This window comes from Canis lupus, chromosome 38, assembly GCF_048164855.1.
Source record: "Canis lupus baileyi chromosome 38, mCanLup2.hap1, whole genome shotgun sequence".
NCBI classification, from domain to species: Eukaryota; Metazoa; Chordata; class Mammalia; order Carnivora; family Canidae; genus Canis; species Canis lupus.
The window spans coordinates 18141180-18169149 of NC_132875.1; the positions used below are offsets into that span (position 1 = coordinate 18141180).

A 27970-nucleotide genomic window follows, 5' to 3' on the forward strand; every position below is an offset into this window, starting at 1 on the left:
CATTTTTTCCCCCAGATATACCTAATATATTTTTAAGAGTGAGGGGTACCTGGGGAGCTTGGTCGGTTAAACATCTTGTCTTTGACTCATGTCATCCTCCCCAAGTTTCAGGATCAAGCCCTGCATTGAGTTCCTTGCTCAGTGAGGAGTCTGCTTGTCGCTCTCCCTCTGCCTCGTTCCCAGCTCCTGCTCTTACTCTCTGTCAAATAAATAAACAAAATCTTCCACAAAAAAAAAAAAAAAAAGATTTAGGGGTGCCTGGCTGGCTGGCTCACTTGGTTGGTCACCTCAGTCTTGATTTTGGCTCAGGTCATGATCTTAGGGTCATGAGATTGAGCCCTGTGTTGGGCTCCATGCTCAGCAGTGTCTGCTTGAGATTCTCTCTCTCTCTCTCTCTCTCTCTCCCTTTGACCTTCTACCTCCCCCCTCTTTCTCTAAATAGATAAATAGATATTTTTTAAAAGGATGATTTAAAGGAAATATTGAGAGAATTAGAAAAGTGAAATGTAGTAAGGAAAATAGGAAGTATTGAAATGTTGGCCTTAATTTCAAACTTTTAAAAATTAAAATTTTTTATGCATATAAATATTTTGAAAATGGGTTTTCTGAAGCTATGATATATAGCCCTTTTAATGATTCTGTGTATTAAATTTAAATTTAATTAAATTTAAATTTATTGAATTGAATTAAATTCAATTTATTGAATTGAATTAAATTCAAAATGAGTAATGTGCTGATGATGGGATCTTTAATTATATAAAAGCATAATAATTTAGAAGTAATGTTTATGTTTCTTTTTGTGGGCACTAATGATTCATTTTGGATTTCCATCAAGAATTACACCTTGATTCATTGTTAACATTGAAAGTGCATAGGCTATCAGCAGTGTGGAACAAGCAATCCATAAAGTAGTTTTCAGAAAAAATTAACAAAGTCAATCATTTTTCTCCTTAAAGACCTCAAATACTGGATGAGAATGATGATAGTAATAATTATATGTTAGGAGAAAAGTAAATTGAAAGAAAAGCTAAACATCTTGCATGTGTAATGTAAAATAAACTTCACTGGTGGTAAACTGTTTACAAAATAAACTAGCCAGGATGAGGATGATTCAACTGGATAATCAGGGACAGTGAAAGATTGAAAATAATACTTAATGGTACATTTGTTAACCTTTTGCAATATATGCCACTTGGGAGGTTTTGCCTTTTGAGTCTTTTATTTGCCCAACACCCAAAACCAACTGTTAAAAATGGAAACCAGATAATTTCACCTTCTTACTCTAAACTTTCTAGTGACTTACTATCACATTTGGAATAAATTCAGATTTTTTACCATAGCTGAATTCTATATATAGGACATTGCCTATAAAAGAAGTTATACTTGTTTATAGAATGTGCCACGGTGGCTTTCATTTCAGAGCCTTTTTACCAGCTATTCCCTCTGCCTGAAATCTTCTAGATCTTTTTGCTCGACTCAGCTTTTTTTTTTTTTTTTAAAGATTTTATTTATTTATTCATGAGAGACATGGAGACAGAGAGAGAGGCAGAGACACAGGCAGAGGGAGAAGCAGGCCCCATGCAGGGAGCCTGATGTGGGACTCGATACGGGGTCCCCAGGATCACACCCTGGGCTGCAGGCGGCACTAAACCACTGAGCCACTGGGGCTGCCCTAGACTCAACTTTTTATATCAATTATCTACTTCTAGGTAACCTCTCAAGAGGCCTTCCAAATTTTTCTCTTTTCATCATTTACCAAGTTCTGTTAGTTCTTACTCCCTGATTATTTCTTGAATCTTTTTCTTGCCAGGCGTCTATCTTCTCCCAAGTTTAGCAAATGTCTCTTCTGGATTACTAAATTGTATCAGTAGTCACAGCTGAACGCTTTACAGTGGTTCTCCAAACCCCTTAATATATAAGGGGCCTACAAGGCTATAACATTATTCTCAATCTGTGGTCTTACCTTTTAAACATTCTTTACGTTACTTTGTATGATGCAATTCCATTAAATTTCTTTAGTTTCTAAGTGAAACCATTTCTCTTTGAGCATGTTCTTGGCTAACTGGGTCACTTTTGTTCTGTGTTTGCCTAATTCTTACTCAAACTTTTAGGTCTTAGCATTTTCTGAATTTCATGGTCTGGGTAAGGTACTTTTATGTTACTGTGATATACTGCACCTTTATCATACTTTATTTGAATAGATTTTTTTTATCCTTCACCAGACCATATGTGTTTTATCTCCCTTATTCCGCATTTCACTCCCAGTAGCTGGTATGTATAAACCTTCAGTAGATATTTGTTGAATTGAATGTTTTTGAGGATGCCACAGTGCTTATTAGCGTCTATTTCAAAGATCACTTTGGTTATAATGTTTCATTTGGTTGAAGAAAGATTCATCTTTTAAAGTTTTTTGTTTTGTTTAGTTTTTTGGTTAATGTCTGTATTGGATATTTTTATTCTTTCAGAAAATATTTCTATAATTCTGATTGCAGTTTGAATTAAAAATATTATTTCCCCCCATATAGTTAAAGCCTTCCATCTCAAATATGATGAAGTTCGTCTAGATCCAAACGTTCAGAAATGGGATGTAACAGTATTAGAACTCAGCTATCACAAACGTCATTTGGATAGACCAGTTTTCTTACGATTCTGGGAAACATTGGATAGGTAATTCTGATCCTAAAATGCACTTACTTCTGCTTTATTATAGTAATTTTCCTTTCTCCTCAGTTAGACATTAAGTTCATTAAAGTTGTGAACATATCCCCTTTTTCGAACACTGTCTGATTTGTTGCTGATCTCCAGTAGATAATTAACAAATATCTTTGTTGTATTGATTTTAGAAACAGATGGAGAAAGGGTGCATAGCTGGATAGAAAGAACAGTAAATTCTGAGTCAGAAGACCTAGATTTTCATTCTGATTTTGTGATCTGACTCTAATGAACTGTGTGACCTTTCTGAACCTTGTTTTCTGTCTATCCAAGGGGCTTGGATTAAGTGATCCCTACAGGGTTTTTTTGTGGGTTTTTTTGCCAGTATTAAAAGGTCACTGATTGGATGTGAGTTAAGGGTAGCTTGTGAAAGGAATAGAGTTTTTGAATTTAATTACTATTATAAATAGTATTCTTAAAGCCCCTTTACATTAACATCAGTTTTATAATTGGAAAATTTAAGAACAGCATATGATCACAATACCACTAAATTTATTTTTGTTTGGGTGTTCTTTAAAATGTATCACTTTCTTGGTGTAAATCTCTTGCTGAAAATTAAGGGTTTTCCAAAGTCAGAGGTAACCCAGTGATTATAACTGATGATAATATTAAAGAGAAACATTTATTATTCTAGCCAGAAGCTCTGAGATTATAGAATTTAATAGGAGGAATGTTTCTTCTGGCTTCAAAAGTTTTTATTCTGTATTTCCAAAGTACAATATCATGTTTTCACTTTTCTAGAAAACAAAAAATCCTGTTCACTTTTGAATTTTACGTTTAAAAAAATGTTAACCTATTTTTACATATAATATTCTAAAAATTCTACAATTCATGTAATCATTATAACATATTATTATTTTTCAGGTACATGGTAAAGCATAAATCCCACTTGAGATTCTGAATTTACTTGGTTTCCCCTTTTTCTGGAGATCTGGATTAAGAAGCATGGATGTACTTTGATCTAAAGACTGAAACTCAAGCTTTATGAATTTATCAAGAACTTACAAATGAAGAAGGTCACAGATCGATCTTTTATAAGACCTTATTTGATGCTTTATGCTTCAAAGGGATGATGCTTGTCATCCATATAAGCAAACTTTTTGGCTTACAACTATTTTTTTAATATTAGCCTTCTAGTCTGTAATGGAAATTGTATATTTTGATAGAAGTTTTTTCTCCATTGGTTAAATTAGCATTACTTAAAATTTGTTTCTTTAGAAAATAAATACAGGTTATAAATGTGTGTATATTTAGAGGTTATAAGGCTCTCTAAGCCACCTTGCTTCAGATTTTTCATTGCTCTATAATTCCTTTTATTGAAAATACTATGTTATGAATGGTATTAAATTTTAGTCTCTGGAACTTCCAAAACTAGCAAAGGGATATGACTATTTTGAATGAATCAGAATGTCAACCTGTATGTATACTATACCTATACTTATTCTTTATTTAAAAAAGAATGATGAAAAATCAAGAACAATTCTTCAGCTTTGGTTGACCTGTTCAGCCTTTTCAAGACTTCTTTACTTATAATGAATACATTTAATGAATGTACATTCTTCTCACTGACTTTGGTGATTTTAAAACTTAAGAATGATATATTTCTATCTGTGCTATCTTTCCACTTGAAAAATCTCAAAACACAGATTAAAAACCTGATAGGCTATAGTGCTTTTTATTTTGGGAGCCAGAATATGTTTGGGGGAAGGAAATGTATTAGTCCTACTGCAATGTAACTTTAACTTTCCTACCTTTTCTCATAAGTTTACCTTTGATTCTTACTTTATATGTATGGCATAGGATTTTGAGTCTTCTATTTCTAGGCATGTTGCTCTTGGAGTTCTTATCCCTAAATATTGATAAACTCCCCCAGACACCAAAGAACACATTTGCTTAAGTGTCTGAACAGAAACAAGATAAAAACACTGGTATTTTTATGTGCGTATTCAATATCGTATAAAATATAAAACCTATATTTTAACTTAGTAAAATATTTTACTACTTCTCTACTTCAGAGTGTTGCATCCAAGGTACAAATGAATGAGCATTTTCCTTCAGTCTTTATTTCACCTTTTATTACTTAAAAACAACTTGGAACCTCTACTCCCCTAAAGAGATTTTTGCCATGAGAACGTTGCTGATCATTGATCTTGTGTCATTTTTTTTTTCCTCCATTCCCTCCCCCCCCCCCCCCGCCATGATCTCTGAGGTTAACATTTTTGGGGGGTAAACATTTAGCTGCTTCTTACGTTATGCTGACATTAGCTAGCCCCATTTTGAAATTTAATGCTAAATGAGAAGCACTTATTATTTATTTTTAAAGTAATCAGAAAAGTCCATACCAATAGTGAATAGAAAAAGTATTTATTCATATGAAATTCACTAGGTTCTTACAAAAAGCAGTCAGCATTTAAATTATTAGATTGTAGGTTATTTATAAGGTTTGAGCAGATTCTACCCCCTTCTTTTTCTGCATCCTCTCTTCTTGAAAACAAAAAAGAACTCAAATTTGTTCACTTTAGGATTTCTCAGCATATAAACTGTTTTCAAAATAAATTATGTATTGTATAAACTTTCTCCATGATGAAATCGTCGAGGACTAGAATCTGTGATATTTTAATGTAAGATTACTTGTTAAGACTACTACAAGTGGACAAGAACTACCTTTCTATAAAGATTTTTAGTATTTATACTTATGTCATATATGAAATTTACTTGATTACAGAGTATGGTTAAAATTGGGAACATCTACTTTAAACAGGGTTTATTTTTCTATCTTGAATTTGCCTTATGTATATTCAGAGGCTTCTGGAAATACTGTAAAGGAACATTAGGAAAAGTACAAATATGCTATGCTATGTATTTTAAAATCAGACCCTTAGTATGTGCTTATTTTTTTTTTCTTTTTTCAGCAGTTCAGTCCCTTATTTAGGCCCATAGAATTAATTTAATAGCCATTAATTCCAAAAACCATTTTTTTCAGGAATCGTATTATCTCATGACTCCCACGCCCTACAGCAGCACCTATCACTGTGCCTTGCATATATAGGCATTCAGTAAATCATTTATATTCACGAATTACTAATCTTTTCATTGTGACTGGTTTATTACAAAAAGTACTTTGACTAGATTTTGGAGTTTGAGAATACAGAATTACAAGGAATGAAGAGGTATACACAGATATTTTAGTGGAAATGAGGTGTACATTAATAAACTTGACTTATCCATAAGTTACTGTTAATTGGAGATACCCTTGTCTTGTCCCACTGGTAAAAGAAAACTCCATTTCTTATTCATAGGACACTTTCTGAGTTGGGTAACATTAAGAAGCTTGTAGGTTTCAGTCAGTAACTCTTAACCCTGACTGCACATTAGAGTCATTTGGGGGACCATTTAAATATACTATTGCCTGATTCCTGATTCTGATTTAATTTGGGCTGAGACCTGATCAGTATTTTTAAAAAGTTCTCTAGGTAATTTAATATTCAGAAAGGATTGAGAATCCCTGATTTAATTTGTTATTGAAAACAATGCCAGTATTAAATGTTGTTTCCTCATCTCCTTTCCTTCCTTCCTTCTCTCCCCTCTTCCTCTTAATGTCTCTCTCTCTCTTTCTTCTCTTCTCCGATTTTTTTTTTCTTTTGGTGGCCACCCTTTGCACTAGACCGTCCCCCTTACTGATGGTATTGGCCTATAGTTCCACATGACAAATTCAAGTCTTATTTATTTAATATAGGAGTATTTTGCTGTTTAATATTTAAACAATGTTTAATATATTTCATTATAAACTAGTATTATAGTTTATGATTTGTTTCCCATGTGTCCATATCTTTAACTAACTTTTTTTTTTAACAGCCGCATCACAACAATCCATACAGAAATAACTAGTTCATAATGAGGAAAATTTCATAATTAATTTTTAAGGTAGAAGAAAGTAAAGTATTAATTTCTTATCTGCCATGCAGAATTAGACAGTGTGCTTATGAAAGGAAAGAGGCATACTTTTTAATTGGTCTGCACAGAAAAGTAAAAGTAAATTATTCATTTAAATAAAATTCATTATCAAACACTGAAGGAAATATTTTTCCTAAATAAAAATTTTTGTGACTCCTAACAAAGTTAAAGCGATACATTGTTCTTTTTTGGAGGGTGGGAAGGGGGTATTTAGTTGCCATATTTCTTACTATATAACAGTTCCATTTTATTGGTATTAACAATAGAAATGACGATAGGATATACATATGTGGCCAGAAATGAAGTGCCACTCTGTCAGATAACAGTTACCTGAGTCTTAGTTGTTGAACTAATTAGTTTATAAAACTTTCTGAGACCAACAGTGCATTTTATAAATATTACAAAAGCTAATCAAAATTAAAACATGAAAAATAAATTTAATTACATGAGCCTTAATATTACTTGACTATATTTTTATTCACTTGGATTTGATATTCAGCTGGTTACCCTCACCATAGTAAATTAACTTCAGAAAGAAAAAAGGACAAATGACTGAATTTGACTTAAATTAAGAATTGGATTAGGAATTTTGAAATGCCGTGTCCTATATATTCTGGCCTATCCATTGCTGCATTTGGCTGCGTAGTGGTGCCAGCATGTTTTCTATATTAATATGTTGGAATAATAACTAAGAAAAAATTGAAAATGTATAATAAGTGTATAAAGAATTATATTTAGTAAATGCATAATAGGCAATACTTTCAGGTCATTGATCTGTTTGGGTTTCTATGTTTTATCTTAGGTAGTGTTTATTGAGTATCTTGGGAGTTATATGTATGCCATTTAAATGAGTAAAGCTAATGAAATTTTACTGCCAAAATTTAAAAAGTGGGGTGATACTATGTCAAATTTAAGTAAATGATGTATCTGAGAATTTTCTTTGCTACTGAATTCCCTTTCTATCTAGTTAAAGCTTACTAAAAGCTACTTACCCTTCAAGTTTGATTATAGTGCTTTATATATAATATAGTTTTTTACATGGTGTAGGCACTATAAATGATTGTTTAGCCACCAATTTGTATTATTTCTCAAGCAAAGTGGTTCTTGAATGGAGCTTAAATTTGGGCCATGTGATCTGATAAAATGTTCCAGTCATTCTTCATTTCAGTGGATTTTTAAATTTCAAGTTTAATTGTAAATAAAACATTTTTTACTACTTTAACAGTCTTGGGGACATTCCTATCCCCACTTCTAACATATGCTTCATCATCCCTCCAACCGAAAAAATCACTTTCAACCAAGAATATAGAAACTATATTAACGAGTAGGATATGGAAGATGACAGTCTTTCCATAAATGGATTTATGAGATTTTTCAGGCTTAATATTTCTCTTTTGAAAATAAATACAATGTGAGTTTTCACTTTGAAAACTAATGAATTAAAGTACATTTACAGTCTGCTCTTGATAAGTTAAATAATGTAAAGAATCATAGTTCTTCCTAAAAGTAATAAGCCACATGCTCTACTGAGCTTAGTTTGTTTATGGTCCAATATATTGTGTCCTTATTGTTGGAATAGAATTAAGAAGGTATCTGGTAAATTACATTATCTTTAAAGTTTGTGCACCTTGATTTTAACATTTTATAGTTTGAAAACAAACTGTACTCTGCATATAATCAAATCATTAACAGCATCATCATATTGGTTGTGCCAGTGATAATGTGTGACTCTTTTGCAACAAAATTTATTTAATGAAGAGTTTAATGGGCCCTACTCAAACTTAATTTCCATTTATAGTTCATAAGTGCCCACTAAATATGTGTTTTATCACGCTCTTCTGTTCATTTGATCATCTGTGCTTAGATGAGCGTTCACATAACTAAAGTAGATATAGCATAAGCTATAAATGCTGTTGGATTTTTTTAAGGCTCAAAGGTGCTAGTAATAGCATACTGCCAAATAAGCTTTTTCTCCTCCCATTTTCTAAAAACATTTTCCATTTCTATTTAATCGTGTAATTATCAAGTGTTTATGGCGGGTTGGAAGACTTCCTCTTAATGTTCTTCAGTGGCCATAAAAAAAAGAAACCTAAAAAGTAGTTCTAGAGAAGGCTACATTGTGTCTCTCATAATTATTTTGTAGATACTTTGTCACAGAATTAGAGATTCATCATCTTTCAGAGAATGTTGATTTATATTACATAACTAATGTAAATAGGACTCAGGCCATGTAAGAAAGAAAAAATCAGAAATTTTGTTAATCACACATGAATATTTTTTTGCACTGTGCTTCATTTACCAAAAATTTCCAAAAGGAAACACATTGGGTTACACAGCATTCACTGTGATAAAATATGGTAATTTACACTCACAGAACAGCTACATTCATGGAGTTTACCATGTTAAAAATGTAAATATGATAATGGCATCAATTTCTCTTTTAAAATTATTAAATAATATAATTTTTTAATGGAATACTTTGAAATTTTATCAAGTTGGTGTATGTAATGATTGGGAAAGATCAAATGAGCTTACTCATGGCTTTTTCTATTATTTTAGCCTACTTGGGCATCACTAATATTTATGGTCATTTTGACTGTAAAACAATTTTAAAGTATTTATATTCTTAATTATGTTTTTATTTCATAGTACACCGTTGAGTACAAAAAGGAAGTGTAAGGGTTACTGATGATGAAATAAACTGGGAGACGTTAATGTAGTTGAGGTAGGAATTTGAGGAGAAAGAAGAAATTATATGGGAACTCCAACTCAGTGGGAAAAAAAATGTAGTAGATTTTGGGCAGTGATGTATCTTTTGGGGGTTTAGACATAAATTTAAGTGAAACTAGGCAAACCTGTGGTATGGTTTTTCTCCAGCCGCATTTAGTGGCTTGATTTGCAGGTGTAGAGGAAGCAAATAGGTTTTAAATTTTTGATGGAAGTAGAAGCAGGCCAGGGAGGTGAACATATTCACAGAAGTGATGACTATAGTACCAGGATGCAGAATCTAAGCTTTTCAAGGAATAATATAAAGGAGGTGGCAGATTATATGAAGTTGGGGCTGACCCATGAACTGAAAACTTCAGTGAAATGAAACTAAAAAAAGAAGGTGAGAGGATGGGATACGTGAAATCAAGATTTCAGAGGCGATAAGATACTGATGAGGAAAAGTCAAGACCTTGGAAGTTCCAGAAGAGCTCTTCGGACTCAAAGATCTGAGGCCATGGTACTCATATGAGTGTTGAAATAACAGAACAATAAGAATAGGGGTTGCAGGGAAGATAGCAATGACAAGAAAACCCTAAATGGGGTAGCATAAGCTTTAAAGGATCCATACTCAAAAATCTTTGGCTTTGGATCAAGAGACCAGTGAACATACATTTAGATATTTTAAGATTATTTTAAAGGTATAGATCATTTCAATGCCCCCCCCCCAACGTGTGTCTTAATTATGTGCTTGTTTTATTAGCACAGATTAAGAAGACTTTTATTATACTAAGTGTAAATCCTCTCTGACAGCCTTTTTTACCTTCTCTGAGTCTTGTTTTCCCCAGTTTGCTCACACATCAGGCTAGTTCTTGTATTCTTCACCTCTTCTGCAGCCCAATGATAACTGGAAATGGGTAAAAGTCTTTGGTAGAAGACCTGAACACCACTCTGTTCTGAGGTTTCACAACTTGCCCAAACTGAGGTCACTATATATACATCTCATTACTAAGGGAGAACACCATGAGTGGTTCCCAAAGTGGGTACAGAGTGATAGAAAAAAGGAAAACCTGGAAGTACTAGGGGTTAGAAGGGGTTTTTCATTGACTTTTCTATGGGCATCTTCCTCAGTTTGCTTTGTTCTAGATTTTTGCATGTGAATTTTTGGAATGTTGTCAGCTTTCTTTTCCTATGGTGAGGTGGGTTAGATGTTATTTTGAACCTAATCTAAATCTCCAACCTGAATCTGGTTTCTTTGATTTCCTTGTTAACATGAGATGGTGTGTATCTTTTCTTCTTTGGTGGCTGGTGGTTTTACAGTTTTCCTTTTTTCTCACTCCCCTACCAATTTCTTTATTGTGAAGTGTGATCGAGCTGTGATCTCACTTTACTTCATTGTCTTCACCAGGAAGTGACCTTACCTATTCTTGATGGGAGAAAGAGAAACCATGGACTTCTCAGTACTATATCTCAAAAACATGTGCATATAAGCCTCCTTTCACTTTTTCCTGTTTTAAATGTCCTGTCACCCATCAAGGACTTGTCTATTCGTATGTTGTTCTCCTACAACCTCCCCTACTGTCATGAATTTGCCCTGCTCTCTTTCCTCTCTAGCTTGTGTCTTCATTTTGTCACCCTGTACTCTTATCCCTTCCACCCACATTTAAACTGGGTTGCACCTTTCATCTTAAACAGAGTTCTAGGGAAATGGCTTGAATATGTGAGCACCTCACTGTCAAAGATCCATGGACTTAGAGGAAAAGAGTGCAGTCTACAGTTGTGGTACTAAATAAGACTAGCTTTAGAGTACCTGCTGGGCTGCTGCATGGTGGGATCTCGGTTCATGTTTGTATGGATACTGGCAGCTTGCTGCTTCATATATCCTCATCCCACAGAAACAGAGGGAACTGCTTGCTTGTTTTGTTCCCGGGTTTATTGCCACTCGGACTGACCCAAAGTTTGCCAAAGGGTGAATGAGTAGACAAAGGAAAATAGTCTAAAGAAGCCTAATGAAAAACAGACCATTCAGAAGTGGGTGGTGGTGAAAAAGAATTGCTGGTGGAGATGAATGACAACTTTAATTTTGAAAAAGCACATGAAGAAATTCACAGTGTGAAATAAACTTTCTATAATTTAAAAACCCAACACATTAAAATGTAGAAAAAGAGGGAAATAGCCACTCTTGAGAACCAAATTAGTGGCCTAGAATATGTGCAGTAGTAGTTCTCTCTAGAAAAGCAAAATCCAAAGGCATGGAGATTGTAGTAAAAATGAAAACACCTTGAAGAAAAGTTTAGGATATTTAATGTGAATAAATGAAGAACCATAAGGAAGAAAAAAGGAAACAGACTTATGAAAACGACTCATAAATACTAGAAGAAAGTTTCCCTGGTTTGAAAGGCCTCTTGATATATAGGTTCCATGTAATATGGTTGGGGGAAGACACCTAGGCAGACATTTCATTCAAATACTGTCTATTTTGGGGCAGTGATAAGCACTGTTGTAGTCCCTGGAATTCAAGGTGAACAAAGCATTGAACCATGCCTTCATTGAGTAGAAGAGGTAGATAATAAAATGAATAAATGTGTCAGATGTGAATAAGTGATACAGAAAAAGAGTGACTAAAAATGTCAGGATAAGGAGAGGCAAGATTTAACTATAATTGTGGTCAGAGACTGTTCAGCTGACATTTGAGCAGGAGGTGAGGGAACCAACCTCATGCATATCTGGAGAGGAAAATACTCCAGAAGGTGAACAGGAGGTTTAAAAATAGTCCTAAAATGGTATCATATCAGCAACTTAAAGACTGGCAAGGAGGCCACTTGGGTAGAGCTGAGGGAGCAAGGACAGAAGATGTGAGTGCAAAGTGGCAGCAGGAAACAAGATTATGTGGGACTTTCTAGACCATTGTAAAGCCCTTGGCTTTGGTACATAGGGGAAGCCATTGGAGAGGTTTTGAGCAGAGGAGAGACCTCATGTGACTTTAGGAGTCATAAGGCTGTTGAAAAATAACTGGGTAGTAAAGGCAGGTGCTGGGAGACCAGCTCATTAGATATTTCAGTAATTTAAATCATTAGGGCTGAGGCCAATATGGTTATTGGTGGAGTGACTAATGATCAGATTCTGGAAATATTTTGAAAATAGATGGAGTGGGTGTGGTGTGATAATAGAATCAACGGGTTTTATTGTTTTTGGCTTTTGCCTAAATAACTGGAAGGATGGGGTTTTTGCTTACTATGCTAGGAAAGAATTGTGTAAGGGCCAGATTTTGGGATGGTAACAGCTGAAGGAATCAGTTTGGGGGGAATGTTGAGTTTAAGACGCTTATTAGACATGCAGGAGAAGATTCTCAAATTTTTAATTTCAGGGTAAAGAGAGGAATTCATAAAGGAAAACAAAAATCACACCTCTAAGCTTTCTAGAATGACAACTAAATCTGTTTCCCGGGTGAGATCATTTATCTTGAGGCTATGCAAGGATCCAAAGAGTGTGTCTCCCAAGTGACCTCAGTTGAAGAAAATGCACATTAGAATTTTCAAGAACTTCAAACAAATAAACACCTGTGTTCTGTGATAGAGTGGAAATTTGTAATGTTAAGTGATAAGTGTTCTTCAGGTAGGAAAGACACACTACCTGGAAAATCTCCCATCATTAACTTTAAGTACTAAGCTATCTCAGCAAAACCCAGAAGTGAGGCCTGAGCAGGGAGTGAAGAAGGAAAACATCTAAATTTCTTCTCCCTGGTGAGAAAAATGATTTCATGGAAGATGAACAACACTTGTTCTTGCAACTAAGCAGAAGTTCTATATTTTTGACAGATAGCTTTCTAAAACCCACTGAAGCACTTTGGAATATTTAAAAAACAAAACAAACATTGTATTAAGGTTTTGGAGATTTTTAAATAGGTCAGGAAATTATTTCCAAGTTGTTAAATTGTGAAGATACAGACATTTTGATAGATACTATATGTAACATTTTCAGCTGCAAAAGCACAAAATAAAAAAATATTCCCAATAACCATTTAAAAAAATTTTTTTCCATAGCACAATTTTTTCCCAACAGTAATTACCTTCTTGTTCATTCACAGACTTCTGATCGTCTGACTTCGTAGTAATTTCTAACCTTGTTATTTGGCAAAGAGCTAATTTAGGTTTAAGAGAAAGGTCAACTCTCTCATTTTCTTGTTCCCACTTGCTTCCATTATTACTGTTATCTTTAAGGGTTGTTTTTTTTTTAATCTTTTTCTCAGAGATCTCTCTATGCCACTTTTCCATTTTGTAAAGTATAAAGTGTTGTCTGTCACAGTACGCTGGATGACGGAATGAAAACTTTGCTGTCAGGTTTTTTCCTTAGTTCACCTTGTACTGTATACAGATCAAGTGAAGGCATCTGTGTCAATTCATATATTAACTATTAATAAAGCTTAATTTAAATGCAAATATATATTTTAGTGTCTTCTTCCCGCACCTGACTAAATCATCTGAGATGCTCCCTGGAGTGTATGCCCTACTTTGGAGACCAATAGCATTAAGTAAAAATGTTTTTATACAGTATTTATCAAATACTGGTGTGTGGACCAGGAGTGTTAGCATTCCACAGTGGTGGTGAATTGTGTGATTGTTCAAGTACAGATTCCTTGACCTTTGTTTCTAATTTACTGAGCAGGTTTTTGTGGGATAAAGCCGAAGAATCCACATATTTAACAAGATTCTCAAGTGATTGATGGATGCACTATTTTAAGAGTCAATGGCTTTGAAAAACCTGAAGCCAGATTGCATTTTCAATCTCATCAAAGGCTTCCCTCCCAAAAATTTAGGTCCAGATAATACTGCTTTGCAGTCTTTCAATATGCCATCCATTTTTGCAGCTCCATGCCTTAGTAAATGTTCCTTTTCCTGACTAGAAGATGTGTTCTTAACTTTTAAGACAGTTCAAATTCACCCCTGTGAGGTTCACATCTGTACTTATCAAATAACACATTTGTGTTTTTGTGATTTCTTCTGCCCATTATGAGCAACCTAAGGTATTTGCCAATATTAGTATTACCCCATGTGAGAAAAAAAAAATCAGACCATGCTTAATGCTCTTAAAACTAATTGAATAGAGATGTGTTTGCATTAATATCATCCATGTTCGTGGAATTAAGAACGGACAACTAAATCTTCATTTCCCACATATATGATACTACAACTCACTTTAAAACCTTAAAGAAATCTACCTATGTGAGGATTATCACAGAGATTGTCTCAGAAAAAATGAAAACAATAACACGAAATATATGTGAAAGACTAAGTAAAGGTATACCAGTATCTAGTTAGGAGTAAGTGTTCTCATTTTTCTTTTATATGTTTATAGCACCAGTGCCCTGTAATTAATCATATTTCAAGATGGTAAGGTGGAGCAGTTATCAAGGTACTGTCTCCCAGCTCCAAATCCACCCTTCTTCCCCCTATTTTGTAATGTTGAAACTGGACTTCGTACAGGTTTCTCCTGTACAAGCTCGATGTTAGGCTGTCACTGGAGGAACCGTATAAGGCCACAACAGAGGAGTTTCTTTTTCTGGTCCTGGTGTGCTGTGTTTGACTTGGCTGCCAGAGCAGTAGATTATAATGCAGAAGGTCTGAGAACACCCATTCAACAGCCTTCATAGATCTTCTGCAGCCTCCGCCTTCCTGAAAGTCTGCTCACAGGAACAGTTCCCAAAGACCAACTGTGGCCCACCCGCAACCCCCAGGGACTCCACCACCTGATGAGGTGCTCCGACTAGGCCATCCACTTTCCCACAACAGATAGTCTTGTGTTCCTTTTTTATTTTTTTTATTTTTTAAAGATTTTATTTATTTATTCATGAGAGACACAGAGAGAGATAGGCAGAGACACAGGCAGAGAGAGAAGCAGGCTCCATGCAGGGAGCCCGATGTGGGACTCGATCCTGGGACTCCAGGATCATTCCCTGAGCCAAAGGCAGGCGCTAAACCGCTGAGCCACCCAGGTGTCCCCTAGTCTTGTGTTCCTGTGTGAGACATGCCCTCTCCAATGAGTTCTTACTCTCTCACCGGGGTAAGAGTGGGAAGTGGGGTGGCTCTTACATGTTCTTTCTTTTTTATTCTCCCACCACTAGAGAAGGAATAGCTTCTTTCTAATTTCTATACCCATTAGAATCTCCTTTATTAACCATTCTATATATTTAATTTTTTCTCTATCAAAATTTCTGATGTGGTTCCTGTCTCCTGAGGTTTCTTTGAGTGTAAACTAAACTATACACTATACTAAACTATAAACTAGTTCCTAGAAGCTGGTTGCATCAGGAAGGACCATATGTTAGAATTAATGGTTTACATAAATATTTGAAGTCTCAGAAGGAGAAAATAAGAAAAACAATACTGTGGTGAATGTGTGGAAATCAGAGAACGATTTGATATAGTTCTGGTGGCTGACCTGACTGAAACCATGGTGGTGGTCATGGGAATCTTTGGATCAATAAATATTCACATGCTACAAAAAAAAGAAAAAAAAAAAACAAAGAAAAGAAAAGAAACGGTGGTGATTACTGTATCCAGATTCCTGGGAACCTTTCAGGGCTATATTGAAGATAAATGGTCCAATATAAAAACACGCCTCTCTCTTTCTCTCAACCTCTCTTTCTCTCTCTTTTTTACATATTTAGCATTCTTCTGCATTTTGCTTTGTTCACCTAATAGTATATCTTGGAAATTGTATGTTGTTTTTTTTTTTCTGTCTTGTTCTTAAGTTGTTTTTTTTTTAATTGAAGTAAACATCACATAGTAAATATCTTTTTCCTTTGAACTGACTACATACTATTTTACACTATGGCTGTGCCGGCACTGTGGAGGGATATCTGGGTTGAATACAATTCTGTACCATTATAAACAGTGTTGCGGTAAACATCTATGTACATATGTATTTGTACATGTATATTAGTGTATCTTAGATAAATTCCTGAAAGTGGCATCACTAATTCAGAGATTATGTATTTTTTGTTTTACTTTTTATTTTGAAATAATTAGATTCATAGAAATATACAAAACTACTAGACAGGTCCCAGGTGTCCCTCATCCAATTTCTCCCAACGATGTTATTTTATATAACCATAGTGCAATATTAAAACTAGGATATTGATAACAATCTACACAATCTTATTTAGATTTCAGCAAACTGCCCTCATTTGACTGTGTGTGTATGGTTCTATGCAATTTTATCACATGTAGATTTGTGTAACCAGCCCCGAAGACAAGATGCAAAACTGTTCCATCAGTGTGAAGATCCTTTGTGCTACACCTTTATAGCCACACCCACACTCCCCCCTTCTCCATCTCTTTATTCCTATTCCTGGCAAGCAACTAATCTGCTCTCCAGCTCTGTAATTTTGTCATTTTGAGAGTACAGTAGACCCTTCTTACCTGTGGTTTCCCTTTCTGCAGGTTTGTTACCCATGGTCAAACCCATGCCTGGAGGGAGGTGATCCCCTTTCTGACTGTGTCGTCAAAGGGGCAGTAGTAGCCTAACACTACGTTTTAGTGCCTGTGTCATTCCCCTCACTTCATCTCATTACGTAGGCATTTTATCATCTCACCTCATCACAAGAAAAAGAAAGGTGAGTACATTGCAGTAAGATAATTTGAGAGAGACTACATTCATTTAACTTTTATTACAGTATTTTGTTATAATGGTTCTATTTTATTAAATGAAATAATAGTTATCTATTTTTAGTTGTTAATCTTTAACTGTGCCTAATTTACAAATTAGATTTGACCATAGATATGTGTGTATAGGAAAAAATATATATGAGGTTGAGTACTATCCCTGGTTTCCAGCATCCACTGGGGGTGTCGGAACTATCCTTCTCAGATAAGGGGCAGCTACTGTCTTATGTAAAAGAAATCATACAACGGGATCCCTGGGTGGCGCAGCGGTTTGGCGCCTGCCATTGGCCTAGGGCACGATCCTGGAGACCCGGGATCGAATCCCACATCGGGCTCCCGGTGCATGGAGCCTGCTTCTCCCTCTGACTATGTCTCTGCCTCTCTCTGTCTGTGACTATCATTAAAAAAAAAAAAAAAAAAAAAAAGCTTAAAAAAAATTTAGAAATCATACAACAGGTGACCTTTGGATTTTGGCTTTCTTCATGCAGCATAATTCCCTTGAGATCCATCCAACAGTTGGATGTGTCAATAGTTTTTCTTTTCTTTTCTTTTTTTTCTGAGTAGTATTTAATGATGTGGCTGTACTACCATTTGGTTAACCACTTGCCAGTTGAAGAGTGTTAGGTTGTTTCCATTATTTGGCTATTATTAATAAATCTGTGAACATTGTTGTACACATTTTTGTGTGTTTCTTTTCTGGGATAAATGTCCAAGAATATGGTCGCTGGGTTGTATGGTAAGTATATGTTAGCTTTTTAAAGAAATTGTCAAACTATTTTCCAGAACGATGGTATTTTCCAGAATGATCCAGTTTCTCCACATCCTTGCCTGTATTTTATATTGTCATGATTTTTTAGGAGTTTAGCTGTTTTAATAGATATATAGTAATGTATCTTAATGGTTTTAATTAGAATGTTCCCAGTGGCTAATGGTATTGAACATATCTTCAGGTTCTAGTTTGCTATCTGTATATTCTCTTTGGTGAAATGTGTGCTCATATCTTGCCTGTTTTCTAATTTGTTTTTTTTTTTAAGATTTTATTTATTTAATCATGGGAGAGACAGAGAGAGAGGGGCAGAGACATAGGCAGAGGGAGAAGCAGGCTCTATGCAGGAAGCCCGATGTGGGACTTGATCCAGGCATTCCGGGATCACGTCCTGAGCTGAAGGCAGATGCCCAACCACTGAGCCACCTGGGCATCCCTGATTTTGTTTCTTTTTACTGTTGAGTTCTTTATACAGAAGTTCTCAAGTTCCATGGTTCTAATATGCATGACTTATTTTTTCTTTTTTGTTTGGAACAGTTCCTTTTATTTCCCCATTTGCTTTATTGATATATAACTGACATATAACATTGGGTAAGGCTAAAGTGTACAATATAATTTGATACATGTGTATATTGTGAAATGTTTACTACAATAAGATTAGTTAACGCATCCTTTACCTCACATAATCACCCTTTTTGTTATTGTTATGGTAACAACGTTTAAGATCCAAGCAACTTTCAAGTATACAATACAGTATCCTTAGCTAGAGAAAGAACTTACTCCTCTGGAAGTTTGTATGCTTTGACCAACATCTCATAATTTCTTTCACTGCCCAGTGCCTGGTAACCACCATGCTACTCTCTGCTTCTATGAATTTGGCTTTTTTAGATTCCTCATTTAACTGAGATTGGACAGTATTTCTTTCTGTCTCACTTATTTCACTTACCATAATGCCCTCAAGGCCTAGCTGTGTCACAAATGATAGAATTCCCTTTTATTTGATGGATGAATAATATTCATAAACCACATTTTTATTCATTCATCCATTGCTGGACATTTCAGTTGTTTCTATGTCTTGGCTATTGTGAATAATGCTGCAATGGACATAGGAGTACAGCTATCTCTTAGGGTTAGTGATTTTTTTTTTTTAATTTTTATTTATTTATGATAGTCACACAGAGAGAGAGAGGCAGAGACACAGGCAGAGGGAGAAGCAGGCTCCATGCACCGGGAGCCCGACGTGGGACTCGATCCCGGGTCTCCAGGATCGCGCCCTGGGCCAAAGGCAGGCGCTAAACCGCTGCGCCACCCAAGGATCCCGGGTTAGTGATTTATTACCCTTTGCGTATGTAACCAGAAGTGGAATTCCTGGATCATATGACAGCTCTATTTTTAATTTTTTGAGGAATCCCCATAGTATATTTATAGTAGCTGCACCAATTTACTCTTTTCCCACCAGTAGCATGCTACGGTTCCCTTTTCTCCAAATTCTTACCCATGCTTGTTATCTCTTGTCTTTTCAGTAACAGTCATTCTAACAGGTGTGAGGTGACATTTTATTGTGGTTTTGGTTTGAATTTTCCTGATGATGAGTAATGTTGAGCACCTGTTCATGTATCTGTTGGCCATTAGTATGTTTTTCTTTGGAAAAGTGTTATTTAAGTCTTTTCCCCATTTTTTTATTGGATTATTATTAATTTATTTTTTGCTACTGGGTTGTATGAATTCCTTATATATTTCAGATATTAGTACCCCTTAACACATTTGGCTTGGATGTAGTTTCTCCCAATTGGTAGGTTGCCTTTTCTTTTTTCTTCTTTAGGATTTTATTTATTTTAATTGAGAGAGAGGGAGAGAGCACAAGCAGAGGGAAAGGGTAGAGGGAGAGGGAGAAGCAGACTCCCTGCTGAGCAGGGAACCCACTGGCTGTGAGGCGCAATCCCAAGACCCCAGGAGCCGAAGGCAGACACTTAACCAACTAAGCTACCAGGTGCCCCTGCCTTTTCATTTTGTTGTATGTTTCATTTGCTCTGTAGAAGTTTTTTCAGTTTGATGTTGCATTTGTTGATTTTTGCTTTGTTCCTTGTGCTTTTGGTATCATATCTAAACAATCATATATGAAATCAATGTCAAGGAGCTTTTTCCTATGTTTTCACTTAGGAATTTTAAAGTTCCAGGTCTTAAAGTTAAGTACTTAACCCACTTTGAGTTAATTTTTGTGAGTGGTCAAAGATAGGGGTCTATTTTCATTCTTTTGCATATGAATATCGTTTTTCTAGCACCACTTATTTTTTTTTTTTTATAAATTTTTATTTATTTATGATAGTCACAGAGAGAGAGAGAGAGAGAGGCAGAGACACAGGCAGAGGGAGAAGCAGGCTCCATGCACCAGGAGCCCGACGTGGGATTCGATCCCGGGTCTCCAGGATCGCGCCCTGGGCCAAAGGCAGGCGCCAAACCGCTGCGCCACCCAGGGATCCCTCTAGCACCACTTATTAAAGAGACCATTTTTTTCCCTATTGAGTATTCTTGTCTTCCTCATCATATGTTAGTTACTTTATACATGTGAGCTTATTTGTGGGCTCCTGATTCTGTTTCATTGGCCTATGTGTCTGTTTTTATGCCAGTGCCACTGTTCTGGTTACTATAACTTGGTAATATAGTTTGATATCAGCAAGTGTGATGCCTCCTCAAGGTTACTTTGGGTATTTTGGGTTTTTTTTCAGTTCCATACAAATTTCAGCATTTTTTTTTCTATTTCTGTGAAATATGCCATTGGAATTTTGATAGAGATGCATCGAATCTATAGATGGCTTTGGGTAGTATGAACATTTTAACAATATAAATTTTTCTGATCCATAAACATGAAATATCTTTCCATTTATTTGTGTCTTCTTTAATTATTTTCATCTATATCTTAAAGTTTTCAGTGTATAGATCTTTTTTGGTTAAAATTATCTCTTTTATTGTATTTTATGCTATTGTAAATGGGATGGTTTTCTTTTTCAGATAATTCGTTGTTAGTATATAGAAAAACTGAATTTTTAAAAATGCCACTTAACATACAGTTTAATATTAGTTTCAGGTATACAATATAGTGATTCAGCACTTCTATACAACACTCAGTGCTCATCACAATGAATGCACTCCTTCATCTCCATCCCTTATTTAAGCCATCTGCCCACCCACTTCCCCTCTGGTAACCATCAGTTTCTTCTCAATAGTTAAGAATCTGTTTCTTGGTTTACCTCACTCTTTCCCTTTGCTCATTTGTTTTGTTTCTTAAATTCCACATATAAGTGAAATCATGTGGTTTTTGTCTTTCTCAAACTTATTTTGCTTAACATAATATTCTCTAGCTCCATCTATGCCATTGCAAATGGCAAGTTTATTCTTTTTTGTGGCTGAGTAATATTCCAGCGTGTATATGTGTGTGTGTGTGTGTGTGTGTGTGTGTTTGTACACACATTGAATCTTATATATATATACCACATCTTCTTTATCCATTCATCAATCAATACACACTTGAGCTGTTTCCATAATTTGGCTTTTAGAGATAACGCTGCTATAAACATCAGGGTGTGTGTATCCCTTTGAATTAGCATTTTTGTGTCTTTTGGATAAATACCCAGTCATGCAATTGCTAAACTATAGGGTAGCTCTATTTTTAACTTTTTGAGGCTATTTTCCAGAGTGATTGCACCAGTTTGCATTCCCACCAATAGTGTAAGAAGTTTCCTTTTTCTCTATACCCTCACCAATACCTGTTGTTTCTTTTGTTTAGCCATTCTGATAGGTGTGAGGTGATTTCTCACTATAATTTTGATTTGTATTTCCCTGATGATGAGTGATGTAGAGCATCTTTTCATGTATCTATGGCAATCTGTATGTCTTCTTTGAAAAAATGTCTATTCTTCTGCCCATTTTTTAATTGGATTATTCATTTTTGGGGGTATTGAGTTTTGTAAATTCTTTATATATTTTGGATACTAACCCTTTAGAGGATATGTCATTGGTAAACATCTGTCCCATTCCATAGGTTGCCTTTTAGTTTTGCTAAATGTTTCCTTCATTGTAATGAAAGCTTTTTTATTTTGATGAAGTCCCAGTAGTTTATTTTTGCTTATGTTTTACTTGCCTCAGAAGACATCTTGAAAGAAGTTGCTACAGCCAATGTCAAATAAGTTACTGCCTGTGCTCTCTCCTAGCATTTTTATGGTTGCAGGTCTCAAATTTAGATCTTTAGTCCATTCTGTATTTAATTTTGTATATGATGTGAGAAAGCAGTCCAGTTTCATTCCTTTGTATGTTGCTGTCCACACAACTGATTTTTGTATGTAAATTTTGTGTCTTGAAACTTTACTGAGTTTATTTGTTCTAAAAGACTTTGGGATAATAAGATGTAGATAACATCTTGTTATCTACAGAGAATTTTGTTCATTTGTTCTAGTAGGCCTTTAGGATTTCTATATATAAGAGCATGTTATCTACAGAGACTACTTTACTTCTTCCTTTCCGATTTGGATACAGTTTATTTCTTTTTCTTGCCTAATTGTTCTGGCTAGGACTTCCAGTACTGTGTTGAATAAGAGTGGTGATAGTTGTCTTATTCCTAATCTTAGAAAGGAGCTTTCAGCCTTCACTATTAAATATAATGTTAGGGCCTCTGGGTGACTCAGTCAGTAAGCATCTAACTTCGGCTCATGTCTTGATCTCGGGGTTTGGGGATTGGACCCCATATAGGGTTCTGTGTTCAGCAGGCAGTCTGCTTGAAGTTCTCTCTCTCCCTCTCCTGCCCATCCTCCTGCTCATTCTCTTTCTCTGTCTCTCTGTCTCTCTCAAATAATAAATAGAATCTTTTTAAAAATATGTTAGCCGTAGGCTTTTCATATATGGCCTTTATTATGTTTCTTCTGTATATACTTTGTGAGAGCTTTTAACATGAAAAGATGTTGAATTCTGTTAAATGATTTTTCTGCATCTAATGAGATGATAATGTGAGTTTTATTTTTTATCTTTTACTCTATTAATCACATTTATTGATTTATATATGTTGAGTCATCCTTACACCATAAGAATAAAATCCACATGATTTTGGTGCATGATTCTTTTAATATGCAGTTAAATTCAATTTCCTAGTATTTTTGTTGAGAAATTATGCATCTGCATTCATCAAGGATATTGGCCTATGTTTTTCTTTTCTTATAGTATCCTTATCTTGTTTTGGTATCCGGGTAATGCTGGCCTTATGATACGAGTTTGGGAGCGTTTCCTCCTCTTAAATTTTGTTGGAAGGGTTTGACAAGATTTTACATTTAATTCCTCTTTAAATATTTTGTAGAATTCATGAGCAAAGCCACTTGGTCCTGGGCTTTTCTTTGTTGGGAGATTGATTACTGATTCAATCTACTTACTAGTAATTGGTCTGTTTGGGTTTCCTATTTCTGTATGATTCAGTCTAGGCAGGTTGTATGTGTCTGGAAATTTATCCATTTCTTCTAGGTTGTGTAATTATTAGCATATAATTGTTCATACTAGTCTCATGATTTTTTGTATTTCCATATCTGTTTCTGTTTTGTTTGTTTTTTAGAGAGAGAGTGCATGTGTGCATGCGTGGGAGTTGGGGGGAACGAGCAGAAGAAGAGGGAGAGAGAAAATCTTAAGCAGGCTTCTAAGCCTTATGCAGGGCTCCCTCTCATGATGCTGATGAGATCATGACCTGAGCCAAAATCAAGAGTCAGACACTTAAGTGACTGAGCCATCCAGGTGCCCCTGTGGTATCTGTTTTTATTTTTATTTATTTAATTTATTTATTTTTCACAGGCGCCCAGGGGGTTCCCACCTGCCCCGCGCCCCACACCACACCATGGAAGGGGGGCGCACACTCACGTGGACATGGCCCAACAGCCACCGGGCAGCGCCCTGCAACCTCCAAGGGCTCTGTCAACCTCCGCGCCGGGGCGCGCCCAGGTACCTGGGTATCTGTTTTTAACATCTTATTTTTCATTTATAATTTTATTTTCTTTTTGTCCTCTCTTTTCTTGGTAAGCCTAGCTAAAAGTTTGTTAATTTTATCTTTTGAAGGAAACAACTCTTTGTTTTGATGAAGTCTTCTATTGTTTTCCTACTCCCTATTTCATATGTTTCTGCTCTGATCTTTGTTATTTCCTTCCATCTACTAACTTTGGGCTTAGTTTGTTCTTTTTAGAATAATTCACTGAGGTATAAAGTTAGTTGTTTACTTGAGGTTTTTATTTATTTTTTAAATGTGGTCACTTACTTGTTATGAATGCCACTCCTAGAATTGCTTTTGCTGCATCCCTAAGTTGTAGTATGTTGCATTTCCATTTTCATTTGTTTGAAAATATTGGTTTATTTCCCTTTTGATTTCTTCTCTGACCCATTGATTGTTCAGATGTGTGTTGTTTAATCTCCACATATTCTTGAATTTACCACTTTTCCTTCTTTTATCAATTTTTAGTTTCATATCATGATCAGAAAAGATGCCTAGTATGATTTAAATATTTTTAAATTTGCTGAGAATTATGACCTAACATACCCTGGACTGTCCTGTAAGCTGATGAAAAGAATGTGTATTTGTTTGTTAGTCGATGGAATGTTCTGTATGTTTGGTTCATTTGGTCAGAAGTACAGTTTAAGTCCAATGTTTCCTTATTGATTTTCCTTCTTTCTCCTTTTTTCTTTTCTTTTCTTTTCTTTTCTTTTCTTTTCTTTTCTTTTCTTTTTCTTTTCTTTCTTTTCTTTTCTTTTCTTTTTTCTTTTCTTTTCTTTCTTTTCTTTTCTTTTCTTTTCTTTTTTTCTTTTCTTCTCTTTCTTTACTCTTTTCTTTCTTTCTTTCTTTCTTTCTTTCTTTCTTTCTTTCTTTCTTTCTTTCTTTCTTTCTTTCTTTCTTTCTTTCTTGATTTTATTTATTTATTCATGAGAGACATAGAAAGACAGGCAGAGACACAGGCAGAGGGAGAAGCAGACTCCTCACAGGGAGCCCAATTTGGGACTTGATCCTAGGACCCAAGGATCACTAGTGAGCCAAAGGCAGATGCTCAATCACTGTGTCACCCAGGTGCCCTCCTTATTGATTTTCTGTTTGGATAATCTATCCATTGTTGAATGTGTGGTATTGAAGTCCCTTACTCTTATTGTTTTGTCTATTTTTCCTTCAGATTTGTAAGTATTTGCTGTATATATTTAAGTATTCCAGTGTTGGGTACATAAATATTTACAGCTGTCATATCCTTTTGATGAGTTAACCCTTTTATCCTTATATAATGGCTTATATAATCCTTCTTTGTCTATCGTTACAGTTTTCTTTAAAGATTTTTATTTATTTATTCATGAGAGATAGAGGCAGAGACATAGGCAGAAAGAGCAGCAAGTTCCCTGCAGGAAGCCTGATGCAGGACTCAATCCCAGAACTCTGGGATCATAACTGAGCCAAAGGCCGACTCAGGCAACCACTGAGCCACCCAGCTGCCCCATCATTACAGTTTTTTACTTAAAGTCTATTTTGTCTGCTATAAGTTTGGGTACCCTTCCTTTCTTTAAGTTTCCCTTAGTGTGGAATATCTCTTCACTTTGAACCTTTGTATGTCCCTAGAGCTCACAAATCTCTTGTAGGCAGCATAAACTTGGGTCTCTCTCTTTTTATTCATTCGGCCACTCTGTCTTTCAGTTGAAGAATTACTCCATTTACATTTAAAGAAATTATTGATAAGGACTTACTAATGCCATATTGTTCATTATTTTCTGTTTTGCAGTTTCTTTGTTTCTTTCTTCCTCTCTTGCTATCTTCCTTTGTGAATTGAGGGTTTTCTGTAGTGATATACTTTGATTCCCTTCTCATTATCTGTGTCTATCCACTGTAGGCTTTTGCTTTGTAGTCACCCTGAAGCTCACACAAAACATTTTTTAGATATAACAATCAATTTTGAGCTGATAGCAACTATAGCAACTTGACTTCAATTACATTAAAAAAACTCTACCCTTTTTACACATACCCTTATATTTTATGTTTTTGATGTCACAATTTAAATCTTTTTGTATTATGTACCCATTAAGTTATTGTAGCTATATTTATTTTTATACTTCTTTCCTTTTATATTAGAGTTAAGTGATTAAAACATTACCATATTACAATATTGGAGTATTTAGAATTTAACTCTGTACTTATCTTTACTAGTATGTTTTATATTTTCATATTTTCATGTTAGTAGTTCCTTTCATTTCAGCTTGACCATTTCCTTTCAGCATCTTTTTTTCAGTAAGGCAGGCCTAGTGGTGATGAACTTCCTCAGTTTTGTTCCTCTGAGAACTTTATCTATTTTTCATTTTTTAAATCTCTTTTTCATTTCCAAAGGATAGTTATCAAATAGAGTATTCTTTGTTGGCAGTTTTTTTCTTTTAGCATTCTGAATATGCATCATTCCACCTCTCCCAGCCTTAAGGTTCTGCTGAGGAATCCATTGACAGCGTTATGGGTGTTCCATGTAAATGACAAGCTTCTTTTCCCTTGATGCTTTCAAGATTATGTCTTTGTTTTTTGAGTTTTGTTATACTGTGTTTTGGAGAAGATCTCTTTTAGTTGAATTTGTTTGGGCATCTATTAGCTTCCTGAATTTGGATGTGCAAATTTTAACTAATTTTTGGAAGTTCTAAACCATTATTTCTTCAAATATGTTTTATGCCCCCTTTCCCTCTCTTCTTCTAGGATTCCAGTAATGTATAGATTGTTCCTTTTATTGATTTTTCATTAATCCTGTATCTCTCTTCCTGTCTTCTTCTTTTTTGTGTTTTTTGTTTTTTTGGGTTTTTTTGTTTGTTTTGTTTTGTTTTGTTTTTTGCTCTTCTGGTTTGGTAATTTCAAATTACCTGTTTTCAGGCTCATTGATTTGTTCTTCCTCTTGGTCCGGTCTGCTTTTGAAGCTCTCTAGTGAATTCTTTATTATAGTCACTGTATTCTTCAGCCTCAAAATTTGTTTTTTTGGTTTTCCTTTTTTTATCTTTTCTCTGTGTTGAATTTCTCATTTTGTTCTTTTGTTGTTTACCTGGTTTCATTGAATTGTTTGTGCATGTTCTTTTATAGCTTTCTGAGCATCTTTAGAACAATTATTTTGAATTCTTTGTCAGACAACTCATGTATTTCCATTTCTTTGTATTCAGTTAATGGGAGTTTACTGTGTTCCTTTGCTGGTGTCATGTTTCCTTGATTCTTCTTGCCTGCTTTCCATGGTCATATAGCTAAGAATCACATTTTCCATGTGTTGTCCATAATTATTGTCATACCTAATGAGTATTATAATATTATTGATAATAATTGTTATTTTCCATTTCCATCTCCAAATAGATGCCATGTGACTTGAAGGAGTTACCATTCTGTTGTGAAAATGTAAGGGTTTAACTTGACCATTTGCTAGCTGTAGATTTATATGTTTGCATGGAAGTGTCAACAAAGATGCCACCAAGCATAGCATATATTTTCTCACCATAAATATAACTGTGAATCTGCTTAAATACTGGTATAATTGGCATCTTTAATATGTTGAATCTTCTAATCCATGAAAACAGTATGTATTCTACTTACTTGGATTTTATTTGATGTTTTTATCAGCATTTTGTAGTTCTCAGCATATAAGTTCTGTTAGATTTTATCTAAATATTACTCCTTTTTTGAGTGATTATAAATGACATTGTATTTTTAATTTCAGCCTCTTCATGTTTATTGGTAGTATATGGAAATACAAGTGATGTTTTTATGCTGATTTTGTATCCTACAACCTTGCTAAACTCGCTGAGAAGGGTTTTTATTTGTTTTTGTTTTTGTTTTGGTAGATTTCTTGGTACTTTCTATGCTAATGTCATTTACAAATGGAGCCAGTTTTATTTTTTCCTTTTCAATCTGTGTGCCTTTTATTTCTTGCCTTATTGCAATGGTTAGAGTTTCCATTAGTATGTTAAATCAGAGATGTACTGATTAAAAAAAAAAACAAACAAACAACCATACAGTCAAAATGTACATGAGGGACTGTAATCTAAAATATCCAGGCAGCCCAGGTGGCTCAGTGGTTTAGTGCCGCCTTCAGCCCAGGGTGTGATCCTGGAGACCCGGGATCGAGTCCCAAGTCGGGCTCCCTGCATAGAGCCTACTTCTCCC

At 35.0% G+C, this 27970-nt stretch overlaps 1 protein-coding gene across 1 annotated transcript in view; it reads left to right on the plus strand.

Moving 5' to 3' along the window:
* Nucleotides 1-13811, plus strand: part of CDC73 (cell division cycle 73) — a 122228-nt gene extending 108417 nt beyond the window's left edge. Inside the window, exons 16-17 of the mRNA XM_072814901.1 lie at nucleotides 2526-2667; nucleotides 3577-13811. Of these exons, the coding sequence (XP_072671002.1) occupies nucleotides 2526-2667; nucleotides 3577-3613 (179 nt within the window). The 3' untranslated portion in view covers nucleotides 3614-13811. The remainder of the gene's footprint in view (nucleotides 1-2525; nucleotides 2668-3576) is intronic.
* Nucleotides 13812-27970: the final 14159 nt, after the last annotated feature.